The 13,418-nt window shown below is 42.0% G+C and overlaps 1 protein-coding gene across 4 annotated transcripts in view; it reads right to left on the bottom strand.

The window, feature by feature from the left end:
• The window catches only part of LOC146830335 (fucolectin-like), a 163,731-nt gene that overhangs the window by 126,371 nt on the left and 23,942 nt on the right, over window positions 1-13,418 (bottom strand). Inside the window, exon 3 of one of the 4 annotated variants that reach the window (XM_085604539.1) lies at window positions 10,581-10,635. The exons of 2 other annotated variants lie outside the window; for them this stretch is intronic. In XM_085604539.1, the coding sequence (XP_085460665.1) occupies window positions 10,581-10,635 (55 nt within the window). Of the gene's footprint in view, window positions 1-4,917; window positions 5,036-10,580; window positions 10,636-13,418 lie in introns of all 4 variants that reach the window. One more of the 4 variants, XM_085604538.1, reaches the window with a different exon arrangement.

Genomic DNA, 13,418 nt, shown 5'->3' with positions numbered 1-13,418 from the left:
AGCTACATGACCGAGATCTTCCTCACTGCCTGAGGTAACATCTTTGCGTCCACTGTGCACTACACTACAAGTATCAATAATATATCTCCACATGGAGAGGTTTGTGCTTTGCATAGTGAGATTTGTGCAGCACATAAGCGTTACACTTGGCATTGTGTGCTTTATCAGTGATGGGTGACTTGCCTCCTTCATATATAGTTGGTTGCTCATCTCCCAACATTCAGCTATTGTGTGGCTGAGGGGCATGGCGTTTTGGAAGGTCCGTTGTTCTGTTTTGTGCTGCCTCGGTGTTAGTAGGGAGGGTTGGTCCGGGGGGAGGTTCAGGTGGTGGTGGGGCTGGGTGTTGTGGCGTTGTTGGGTGTCGGAGCTGCATGATTAGTAGCTGTATCATGGGTTGGTCTTTAGATGTGGCTGTGAGTTGGGTCGAAATAATGGAGTAGATACTTGACCTCCTTACACCAGTTAAAGGTTGATGTTAATTTGTTCCTGCTAACTCGGCTTATCACCTGCTTTTTGGATCGCATTGCAGATTTGCCTGGTCGTTGAAAATATGGGGAAGTGGTGTTTTGTGTTTTCGTGTTTTTTTGCACGGGAACGCCTACTGTGCATTTCATTAGCATTAGATGTGGCTCTTGTTTTGTGGCGTGATTTTGTTGGTGTAAGGTATTGATGGAAGAGTGGTGAGATTTGCAGCTTTCACCAAGTTGAGAATGGGATGATAATTAAAAAACACAGAAAAAAAACATAGGTTTAATGAACATTATAAATAGAAATTAGCATTTAAAAAACCTTTGAAATTCACAGAAAAAAACATAGGTTTCAGGAACATTGTAGTTAGAAATTAGCATTTAAAAAAAACTTTGAAATTAATTGAAAAAAATCATAGGTTTCAGGCATGGTATCGTTAGAAATTAGCATTTAAAAAACCTTAGAAATTCACTGAAAAAACCATAGGTTTCAAGGACATTATATTTAGACATTAAGTGAAAAAACCATAGGTTTCAGTGACATTATAGTTAGGAATTAGCATTTAAAAAACCTTAGAAATTCACTGAAAAAAACCTTAGGTTTCAGGGACGTTATAGTTAGTTGGACATTTGACTCATATAAAACCAGAGAAATTCATCTGTATGCATGGTCTGTGAGGGCACTGAGAACCAATTGTAACCAAAATAGAAACCGCCACTTGGTGCTAGCATTGTTGACGTGTAAGCAATAAGTATTCAGACACAATCGGCCCGATAGGGGCATATAACACTTTGGCGAGTTACTACCTGCTCATTTTACTCGCTTTATAAATAAGTTATCACCGCCTGCAGCTTATGAACTGCACACAAGCTGTGAATTCCATCTTCACACTGCCCACAAGGTCTCCCTTGGTGTGGTATGGTATAGCCCCCACGCACATACGTTACACCCATGGGCACCCTAAGATGGCCGCTGTCGTTCTCACTGTGCAACATACCTGTGTTGCACGGTTACTCACGAGCATATAAATTGTGATGACCATGCCTTGTATTTGTAATTTGATAGTAACAATATAGTACCAAAGAATACGGATACATCAAACTGTGGGAATGTGCTGATTTGAACATTATGTTTTATAATAAGTGTTTATTTTAGGCACTTTAAGATGTCCAACATGTTTTTCATAATTGTACACAGTGTTGGTCCGTTCTTGATATCCATTACTGAGACTATATATTGAGTATGTCGTCACTATGTTCAATGTGTGATCAAGGAAGTACGTTTCCCAAACGCATTACCTGAATCTGAAAATAAACCTTCCTTTAATGGGACTCTGAGAGTGGGTGTTATTTCAGTAACTTAAGGATATATATATATATATATATATATATATATATATATATATATCATGCTCCGGCCTGGATTCCTTTTGGCAAGAGGCACTCGAATGCTGACACGGGCCCCAAGCACTGCCCGCCTCTCAGGTATGGAAGCGTTTCCTTTCTGATACCTTTCACAGCTCCACAGAACTTAGCCTGACGCGTTTCGAATTTCTCTTTTTCAAAGGCTTGTAGTGCAGAGAAGAACCACTCACACCACCTCGCTGCTGCTCGGCATTTACTTTATTGCGCGCCCCCTATGGGCTGCTTTACATAAGTCTGCGCATTTAATGCTGGGAGTTGCAGTTCAGGTAAATACGTGCAATATTCTGCTGAATGTTTAAAACTCACAGATGAGCCTCAGTCAGGAAACGCATCCTCATCCTTTGCCAGTCATTCCACATATCGAAGATGCTGTATGTCATCCCCGGTGGCCCCCAGTCCTTCAGGGGTGGTGCACTCTCGGCGGCAAGGACACCGCCTATGTATCATGCTCCGGCCTGGATTCCTTTTGGCAAGAGGCACTCGAATGCTGACACGGGCCCCAAGCACTGCCCGCCTCTCAGGTATGGAAGCGTTTCCTTTCCGATACCTTTCACAGCTCCACAGAACTTAGCCTGACGCGTTTCGTATTTCTCTCTTTTTCAAAGGCTTGTAGTGCAGAGAAGAACCACGCACACCACCTCGCTGCTGCTCGGCATTTACTTTATTGCGCGCCCCCTATGGGCTGCTTTACATAAGTCTGCGCATTTAATGCTGGGAGTTGCAGTTCAGGTAAAGTACGTGCAATATTCTGATGAATGTTTAAAACTCACAGATGAGCCTCAGTCAGGAAAGGCATCCTCATCCTTTGCCAGTCATTCTACATATCGAAGATGCTGTATGTCATCCCCGGTGGCCCCCAGTCCTTCAGGGGTGGTGCACTCTTGGCGGCAAGGACACCGCCTATTTATCATGCTCCGGCCTGGATTCCTGGAGGGTGCAAGAGTGTCAAAATGAGACCCTATTTCACCCCTGAAATTGATCTGTGCACATATGTTGTACACACACATGCCCTAAGGGCATATGTGTGCGCAACATGAAAGTTTGAAAAATGCACAAAAGTGCATTTTTCAAAGTTTTTGCAAATTACCATGAAGTTCAACTTCATGGTAATTTGCTCCCCCTATTAGCGAAATCGCTAATTTTTTAATTTTAATGCATTGCATTTAAGGAATCTCAATTTGGTATTCCTTAAATGCAATCGCAATTTAAGTAATCGCAATTTAGAGATTCCTTAAATTGCGATTTTTGCATTTGGGATGATGCATCCCAAATGCTAAAATACCGGTCGCAAAGGGGCAGATTCTGAGAATCTGCCCGTTTGCGACCGGTTGTTCCTTTGATGCATGTGCCTGTATAATTCTAACTTGGTGTTTCACTGGACAATTAATTATGGCTTAATAGATCAATTGCCAACAAAGTCCAAATATCAGAGACCGGCAATCCTCAGTGTGTAAACAGGAAAACAGTGTTTGGAGTTTAATGTATAGAAGAGACAAGTATAGGAGTGCATGTGTCTCTAATAATCGTGCACTAATTTGTTGTAGGTGCATACCAGAAAATCCTCAAGAATGAGAGTAGACGAGGGGAGTAAGAAGCACCCCACGTGAGAAGTCTCTATTTTTTCCAAATCCCCTTTACCCCATTAATGCTTGAGACTGATATGTATATTTTCGGTTCTGAGTAGTGGCAGTGGGGACTGAGGAATAATCTTCTGCTCCTGAGGAAATAAACACCAGGTACCTTGCTGACAGCATCTTTTGGATATATGTACTGGTTCATTGACATTTACTCCTAATGTACAACAAGATGCGCAAGAATTGCTAATGCTTATGCTTGGAGTGTAAGAACATGAAGGAATACAGATTGAAAACTTATTTGGATAAGTTCCAGATAGCATCATAAATGTGAAGATAGTTCATTTGCTACCATCACTGAAATACAAATAGAACAATTAATTTACTTAACGATATCAGACTGCAAATCAGTACCTTTTAAAAAATTGATTAAAACAGCCAATCAGGACATGAAATGTTTACATTGTAGATCAGAGCTGTTGTCTACATTACGTATAGAAAGATATGGAAAATATCTCATTTTAATGCTTCAACGTTGTAGAGCAAATGGGAGAACATTGTAAAACAAAAATCAAAACTTTTAATGCAAGTCAAATATCTATTTCAGGAAGAACTTTTTAGCAGAGGCTATTGTTTTCCATGATGGACCTACAACAACATCTTGACACTATACTGTCTATTTGAAGTGTAATAAAGGATGTACACATTGCAATGATGCCCACTTGGAATTTAAACCTAGATTGCCTTATGAATTACCAAATTCATATTTGCTATTTTTGAAACCAAACTTTTGAGTACATCATTCGGCCAATTGAGAAGATGCGAACAGAAATTAAACAGTAATGCAAACTATGAGTATTTATAATTATTGTTTAGATTATTATTTGCGGTAATTAATATTGCATTTGGACAATTCAGTTTAAAAGGAAATGGTTTATATACTTGTTGGCTACTTTGTACCAGATGTAAATGAGACTCTATATTTTGGCAAATGTATTTGAGATAAATATTAGAGTGCTTGCAGTCGTCGTCTCACTGAGGCACTACTCATGCACACATGCAATCACCCAGGTACTATTTTTGCATTCAACCATTCACAGAAGTAGTACCCATGCATTCATCCATTCACTCACAGAGTATCCTTACACTTATGCATTCATGCAATTACTTACATTTTATCCATATAATTATGCAGTCACTCAGCCACTACTCCTGCACTTCACCATTCACTCAGGCACTACCTATGCACCCACCCATTCCCTCAGGCTACCCATACACTCTTCAAATGGCTGAACTTTATTGGTAAAATGGAATTGTAGTAAATACCCAAAAACTGAGTTTCCGCTTTCAAATGAAGTGCATTATAACAGTATTGGGACAACTACAGGAAAAGTGAGTAGTTTTATAGGATGCATAAAGTCATGTAACATCACTGCTTAAACACTACCCACCTGTGTTCAAGGCTTGAAGGAGCTGGAAGGCGTAAGGAAGAAGCTCACTGACAAAATGCTGCTTTATCAATAAAGCATCAGTTGTCCTGAAGATCTGTGTGCGCGGTGTGCTTCTTTGCTGGCAACAAGGAAGGTATTTGAATATATATAAAAATATAAATACATAAAAAATATATATATGTATATATATTCACTGAAAAACCATAGGTTTCAGGGGCGTTATAGTTAGCTTGACTTTTCACTCGTACAAAACCATTGAAATTCCCCCGTTATAGTTAGTTCAGCTAACTATAACTCGCGCGCCCGCAATGCACTGCTGATGACGTCACTTATTACATCACTCATGACATGGCCAGTGACATCACTCATGACATCACTGATGACATCGCTGATGACATCATCCAGTGAATGTGTGTTTTTCTGAAAATTACATATGTTTTATATATGTATATCTCAAGGTCGATTGAAGAATAAATGGGTATATATATGTGTCTAAATGGATGATTTGTTTTTGAAAAATTGATGTATAACTGACTGATTAATTGTATCTTAGTGAATACATGGCTTAGTGAGTAATGTTTAAATATGTAAATATCTGTATCAGTCTCTCACTTTTCTCATGAGTGTCTATATAGGTTATTAGTTGGTTTTTTGAGTATCAGTAGGAGTGTCTGAGTGTCTGTATGGTTCAGTGGGAGTATTACGTAGTGCATAGGTGCATGAATGAGTGACTCACTGTTTGTATGTGTTGAAGACAGCATGTGTGCAGGACTGTATGGGTGGATGAGTGTGTGTATGGGTGTGTTAGTGAGTGAATGACTGTCTCAATAGTGTCTTTATGAGTAACTACATACGTTTTAAACTAGTATATGTGACTATTGGTGTATATAAGTGAGTATATGTGAGAGTGAGAGATTGAAAGAGTTCCTGTATGAATAAGTATGTGTTTCTATAAGTGATTGTTTAAAAGACTAAGTATGTGTACTTTTCTGTAGAAGTAGGTGTGGTGGTGTGTGTTTAACTGTATTTGCAAGTAAATGGATGTTTGATTCTTTATTAGCATGAGTGACTATGTGTGTGAGTAACTCTATGGATGAGTGGCATTGTGTATCAGGATGAATAGGTGTATGAGTACATATGATGAGTGAGTACATGTATGAGTGACTGTATAGGACTGTTGGTGAATGAGTGGATGTGTATGTGGATCTTAGAGTTACTAAATAGGTTGTTGTAACTGGTATTGGTATGTCCATTGTTTTGAACATTTTAGTTTCTATTTTTGAATGTGTGTATCAAAGGTTATATTAGGGGGAGAGGAGGTCTGCCACTCTATCACAAGGATGATGTCATCAGTGATGTCATTTGAGATGTCATCAGTGATGTCATGAGTGATGTCACTGACCATGTCATGAGTGATGTAATATGTGATGTCATCAGCAGTGCATTGCTGGCGCGCGAGTTATAGTTAGTTGAACTAACTATAACGGTGGAATTTCACTGGTTTTGTACGAGTGAAAAGTCCAGCTAACTATAACGCCCCTGAAACTCTGTTTTTTCAGTGAATTTCTAAGGTTTTTTAAATGCTAATTCCTAACTATACCGTGCCTGAAACCTATGGTTTTTTCAGTGAATTTCAAAGGTTTTTTAAATGCTAATTTCTAACTATGCCTACAGAGATAGGACATGTGAAGAAAGAAGAAAAAACGCACAGAAAGAAAAAAAAAGAAGTGCAGAAAGAAGCAACAGAAGTCCTCAAAGACGAAGAAAAGTGCAGGAAGAAGGATAACGTGCAGAAAGAACAAACAGAAGAGCAGAATGAAGCCTTGTTGCAAAATCATCCTGTACCCTCAACTTTTTCAGACGGATACTGGTGGTAACTGAGTCTGACTAACCAGTCCTAGAGCCAGTGCTATGTAAAAAGACACTCAGAATACAGTAAAAACACCTACATATACTAGGGAACACTATGCGTTGGGTTGCCCCTGTGATTAGCATGACCTCCTCTGTAAGACCCTAGTATATAATAGGGCAGGGGATTAAAACTACCTCTTAAAACGCGCCACAGGGCGTGTTTGCACACGTCACCTCAGGCCCCGTCCCCTCCCTTCCCCACTGTGTAAACACGCCCTGTGGTCGTTTAAAGTTGGGAGATTAAGTCCCCTTGAATCCTGAGGATCCCTAGGGTCCAACTAGACCACTAGGTACCTCCAGTAAGCGCCACAGAGCTGCATTGCAGAGAGATGTAAAAAGGGGCACGGCTTAGACCACCTCTCTGCAATGCAGCGCAGTGGTGCTTACTGGAAGCACCTGGTGGGCTAGTTGGCCCCCAGGGTCCCTCAGGATTGAAGGGGAATTATTTCCCCAACTTAAAATGTGCCACAGGGCTTGTTTGCACACATTAACTCTGGCCCCGTCCCCTCCCTTCACCACTGTGTAAACATGCCCTGTGGCCATTTTTAGTTGGGAGATTAAGTCCCCTTGAATCCTGATGGTCCCTATGGGCAAAATAGTCCACTATGGAAGCGCAATTGCAGAGAGGTGTAAAAAGGGGCATGGCCTTAGAACACATGTCTGCAATGCAGCTCCCTGGCGCATACTGGAGATACCTGTTGGGCTAGTTGGCCCTCAGGGACCCTCAGTATTGAAGGGGGCGCATTTGCAGACTGCTGCACGGAGGGGGCGTGGCAATGCTGGTCTTTTATTTTTTTAAGAAGGAGGGCTATGTGGCCCCCCTACTTTTTCTAATTTATTGGCCCTGGGGACCCCATTCCCCAGGGCCTGCACACTAATTCATTTTGTTGAAAAAAATTAATTTGGCCCTCCCAAGGCCTTAATCGGCCCCGGGGACCACAACCCCCGGCTCATGGCCTTTTTTTTTTTTATTTTATTCTTTAGGAGGGGGGCTGCGTTGCCCCCCTCCTCAGGCCACTTATGGCCCCGGGGTCCCCATCCCCCGGCCTTTGTTTTTTATTATTTTAAAAAAATATATATTTATAGAAACACCTAGGACATGCTGGACAAACCGTATGTACCTATCACCATGACGATTTGAGTGACATTCATTAAAAGGCGACTATGCATACAATGAATCCACGTGGAATGTAATTACACAACTAGTGAAGCTCTGACGTGTCTGACGCCCTACTGTGCCTAATTCCGGTGCCCCCGCCGGTGGGTACTCTCCAAATAGACACCCTTGTTGTTTATTTATACAAACATGGGTAGCTATTGATGGGAACATTTAATACACACGCACGCCAAGCCATTCAAAGGGAATTCGACAAAAATTCGACCAAACTATGCAAGAAACCCCCCTCACGGTTAATAAAACACACATCCACCGCCGAATGTGCAATACTTTTTATTTTACTCTCTGGAAAGGAGACAAACCTCACTTGAGAGTCACAGCGTGCACCTGGCTGAGCCCAATGCTGTGTTACACCCACCAGTGCCCGCCGAGTGAAACACACATCTGTGTTGTATTCCACCAGCTAGTGTGTACGCATTGCACTCTCTAGCCCATGTGCACTGTAACACCACCCCCTGTGAATATGTCATGCCACACTTGCCTTCGCACGGGTTATATTGCCCCATCTAAAGTGCCTTCCTCGATGCCTATGTTATAACGCACAGCGCTATGCCATACATATTACAATCTGGGATCCATATCTTTGTCACAGTGCATATGCAATGTTACACTCCCCAGCACATATTTTATATTACAACTTTAGAGACTAGTTAGGTTACACAACACTGCCCTGTGCATATTACACTCCACGGCGCATAACGCATAGCACGCACTAGTGCCTGTGCTATCTCGCGCTCTCCAATTAATCTGTCATTGCGCACAATGTATTGTATATTATATTTCATGCCCCGGTTCATCTTATATCACACTTTTTGGTGCATAGTTTATACTATATCTAGTTTTCATTTTCAATTGTGCTCTCAGGACTATGTTCTATATAACACTGCGTCCACCTACCCTTTTCACGGGCATTACATTTTGCGATGGGGGCGGAGGGTCAGGGGGTATTTCTGCGAAGTGAGCCCAGAGTCAGTCACAAATGTCCTCTTCTTCCTGAATAAAAGTGAGATTATGCTGCATACTTGTTCATATTTTAAGTAGTTCGCACAGACACACATTTTAAAAACAATAAAGTTCCTAATAGCCACCTTCTCTGAACAGTTAGCTTGCTGCTCCATCCACCTCCTCCCTATCCTCTGTTGTCTGAATCCATGGACTAGCCTCCTCCCTCCTGCCATGCATGGTCTGATGTGCTGCCCTCCATTTAGCATGATTTACCAGTCCACTCCTCCTGCCCTCCATTGCCGAATTATATGGCCCATCTTTGACCTCCTGCTTAGCCTCTGTGCTTAGCTTGCTGCCCCTATTCTCCTTCCCCCTGCCCTCCAATGTCTTTGTGCATGCCCCTGCTCCATCCTTTTTGCCCACCATGTTCCATGGACCTGCCACTCCTATCTACTCTGAGTGTTCTGTTGAGCTGCCACTCCCCTCCCAACTGCCTAGCATTGTCAGATGACTGCAACCTGTCCCTGCCACTCCACCCTGCCTGTCCACATGCCATGCCCCTATCCCCTTCCTCCTGTCCTCCGTGGTCCATTTTACTGCCACACCCTTCTGCCCTCCCTGGTCTGTTGTGCTGCAACTGCTCCTCCTGCCTGCCCCACTCGGTCTGTTGTGAGGCCCCTTCCCCCTGAACTCTCTTGTCTGTGCCCAGGTCCTGATCCTCCCTTCTATCCTCCATGGTCCTTTGTGCATTGCCCCTGCACCCTCCTTCTTGCTCATCATAGCCATTGTGCTGCCACTAACCATCCCGCTTGCCATGCATGGCCTTCTGTGCTGCCATGGCCCCTCCCACCTTCCCTGTGTGGTCAGCTAACTGCCCCTGACCCCCTCCCACCTTCCCTCCATGGTCTGTGTGTATGCCATCATAGTCTCATTGTTGCTCTCCATGGTGTGTCTTGTTTCTAGTGCCCATCCTGTCTGACCTCCATGGTCATCTTGCTGCTCCTGCCCTGCCCCCTTGCCCCCAGCCCTCTGTTTCCATATGCAGATCCCTATTCCCTCCCTCCTGGCTTGTCTGTTCCATTGTAATGCCCCTGATCTGTCCCCCCTGCCCATTATGGTCTGTTATGCTGCAGCTTTCTCACCTGTCTGTCCATTATTGTCAGCTAGCTACCATTGCCTCTTTCCCCTCTGTTCTCTGTTGTCCATGTGCATGGTCCTGTCCCCTCCCTATTGCTTTCTATGGATTGTTGTGCTGCACTCCCGTCCCACATGCCCTGTGTGGTGTATTGTGCTGCTGCAAATCCTGATGCCTGCCCTGTAGGGTCAGTTTGGTGCACCTCTCCATGTCCCTCCTGTCCTCTGTTATCCGAATCCATGTCCCTACCCCAATTCCTCCTGCCTACCATGATCCAATGTACCATACTTGCTAACATTTTGAACTTGGTAAGAGGGAGATTTTGAAAGTTTCCTAATTTACTCATTTACTGCAGTCTCCTCAGTGGGAAATACTTTTAGTTTTTTACTTTGGTTCCATCAAGAAGGCAATCAGATGTGTCACACATTTGCCATCAATTCAGAATGTTAGCACTCTAGTTGCCTATTAGATCACTGTAGTAAAGCTACTGCTCACCAGGGAAGTCTGCTGCTGGTATTGAAAGTGCATGTTTCAGTCTGCATGTCAGAATCTATTAATGAAAAAGAAGAGGATTTGAGAAGTCACTCAAAATGTGCCCTAATTTTTCTTTCTGCAGCACTAATCATACTTTCTATGGCAAAATAAACCCCCTCATTGTGTTCCTTTTTAAATTAAATGTTTTAAGAATTACCACTTTATTCCAACCAAGATGGCTTCAGGTGTTCCATACGTTTGTCATAAGTAGGACTTTTAGTGCTCTAGTTGTTCTTTAGAACACTCTGGGAAGCTGCAGTAGAACACAAAGGAATCAACTGACAGTCTCTTCCCTTGTTGGATGTACATGTTTTTCTTCATTCTCACATGACTAAGAAAGATAATGTGAATTTACAGAAAATATGCTCTCAGTTTAGCTTATAGATCACTTTCCAAACCTCTGTGGGAAAAGCATGAGAAAATGGTTCTCTCAAACAAGATTCATGACATCACAGAAAAAGGCTTTTTCACATGGTAAAAAAATCACCTTAGAACACACCACAATTCCTAAAATGAGTATTTTACCATCAACAAATGATTTATATTGTAACTAAAGTCTTAAAACCTTCTATTAACTGCAATGCTTTTTAATGAGGTGCTATCATGTATATTGGTCCCAAGATGACTTTTGATTTTCTCAGGAACTACTGAACGGTTTTACACCATTTAATCAAAAGGCACGACTCTGAACCAAGGGCTACCTTTTTGCCAAATTTGGTGTAATTCCGTTCAGCAGTTTGGGCTGTAGCTGCGACTAAAGGTTCCTATGGAAAATTGCATTGGGAAAACACGTTTTGGGACCCCCCTTTTTTCTCAGCCCCCACTTGATGAATCACCCTGAGACTTTCAGGATAGGAGCGGACCAGAGCTGGCCAAAAGTTTTGAAACTTTTGCGTAGATTCGTCAATTGGCGCCATAGTTATAGAATGTTGCGGATTTCCTATGGAAAATAGGTCCTAACTATAACTACCTACTGGCAACCGCCAGTAGGTAATCTATATTATCTACTGGCGGTCGCCAGTAGATAGTTATAGTTAGGACTGAGTTTCCATAGGAAATCTGAAAATTCTATTTTGAATAACTTTGGCGGCGGTTGATGAATCCTCGCGAACTTTTTAACACTAATGGGGCGCTCCGCTCAGCTCCTACCCTGAAAGTCTCGGGGTGATTCGTAAAGCGGGGGCTGAGAAAAAAGGGGGTCCCAAAACACGTTTTCCCCATGCATTTTCCCATAGGACCTTTAGTCGAAGGTACAGCCCGAACGGCTGAACAGAATTAGTTGATATATTTGGCAAAGAGGTAGTCCTCAGGTCAGGCATGTGCCTTTTGCATATATGGTGTCAATCTGTTCAGTAGTTCCTGAGAAAATTGCAGTTAAAAGAACATAAATATCTATAAGCGCGCACCGTGCGTGCACCATAACTTGCGCGAGCGTAATTCTGATTGGTGGTTACATGTCAGTCAACATTCGAATCGGTCGAAATCAGGAAGTGTCGGCCGCCATTTTGTGTTGTGTGTGACAGTGAAAAAGAAAGGTGGAGAACGTGAAAAGGGGGCAGGGTAGAGAGTTCCTGACCCCCTAGCCTTTGTCAGGGGGTCCCTGAAGGACCCCGAAGGGTGAAAAAAACATTTTTGTTTTTTTTTTCCAAATATCGCGGGGTGCGCACAGTGAAAAACCTTAAAAAAATAAAACATTTTAAATGAGCCATTCCATATTACAGGATACAGTCAATCTATAACTATATACATAGGTAGCTTATTGTAAAATAAATATATAAAAAATATAATAAAAAATACATAACTTAGCATTTAAAAAACCTTACAAATTCACTTAAAAAACCATAGGTTTCACACACGTTATAGTTAGGAAATAGCATTTAAAAAACCTTGCAAATTCATTTAAAAAACCATAGGTTTCACACATGTTATAGTTAGCTGGACATTTCACTCGTAAAAAAAACATTGAAATTCCCCCGTTATAGTTAGTTCAGATAACTATAACTCGCGCGACCGCCACTCTATCACAAGGATGATGTCATGAGTGATACCACTGACCATGTCATGAGTGATGTAATATGTGACGTCATGAGCAGTGGATTGCGGGCGCGCCAGTTATAGTTATCTGAACTAACTATAACGGGGCAATTTCAATGGTTTTCTACGAGTGAAATGTCCAGCTAACTATAACATGTGTGAAACGTATGGTTTTTTAAGTGAATATATATATATATAGTTAGCATTTTTTCTTTTCCCATTAACTTTGGCGCCCGTTGACGAATCTTCGCAAATTTTTCAAAACTTTGGTCCCACTCCGGTCAGCTCCTACCCTGAAAGTTTTGGGGTGATTCGCAAAGCGGGGGCCGAGAAAAAGGGGGTCCCAAAACACGTTTTCTCAAAGGTATTTCCCATAAGAAAATTTAGACATGACTACAGCCCAAACTGCTGAACGGAATTACACCAAATTTGGCAAAAAGGAAGCCCTTTGTTCAGAAAAAGACCTATATTTTAAATGGTGTAAATCCGTTCAGTAGTTTCTGAGAAATTCACAAAATAGGTCAAAAATTAAATTTCCCATAGGAAAATTTAGACAAGATTACAGCTGAATGTGCTCAACGGAATTACACCAAATTTGACCAAAAGGTAGTGCTTGGTTCATAAAGTGACCTTTTTTTTTTAAATGGTGTAAATCCGTTCAGTAGTATTCGAGATATTAAAGGAAAAAAATCTTTATATAACTGGGCGGGACCTAACTACAAAAGCACGAGCTTGGCTCTAATTGGCTGCCAACATTTCAATCCA

This window comes from Triturus cristatus, chromosome 5_1 (genome assembly GCF_964204655.1).
Source record: "Triturus cristatus chromosome 5_1, aTriCri1.1, whole genome shotgun sequence".
NCBI classification, from domain to species: domain Eukaryota; kingdom Metazoa; phylum Chordata; class Amphibia; order Caudata; family Salamandridae; genus Triturus; species Triturus cristatus.
The sequence above is the reverse complement of the archived record's forward strand: the minus strand, read 5'-3'. Positions and strand labels throughout refer to the sequence as shown.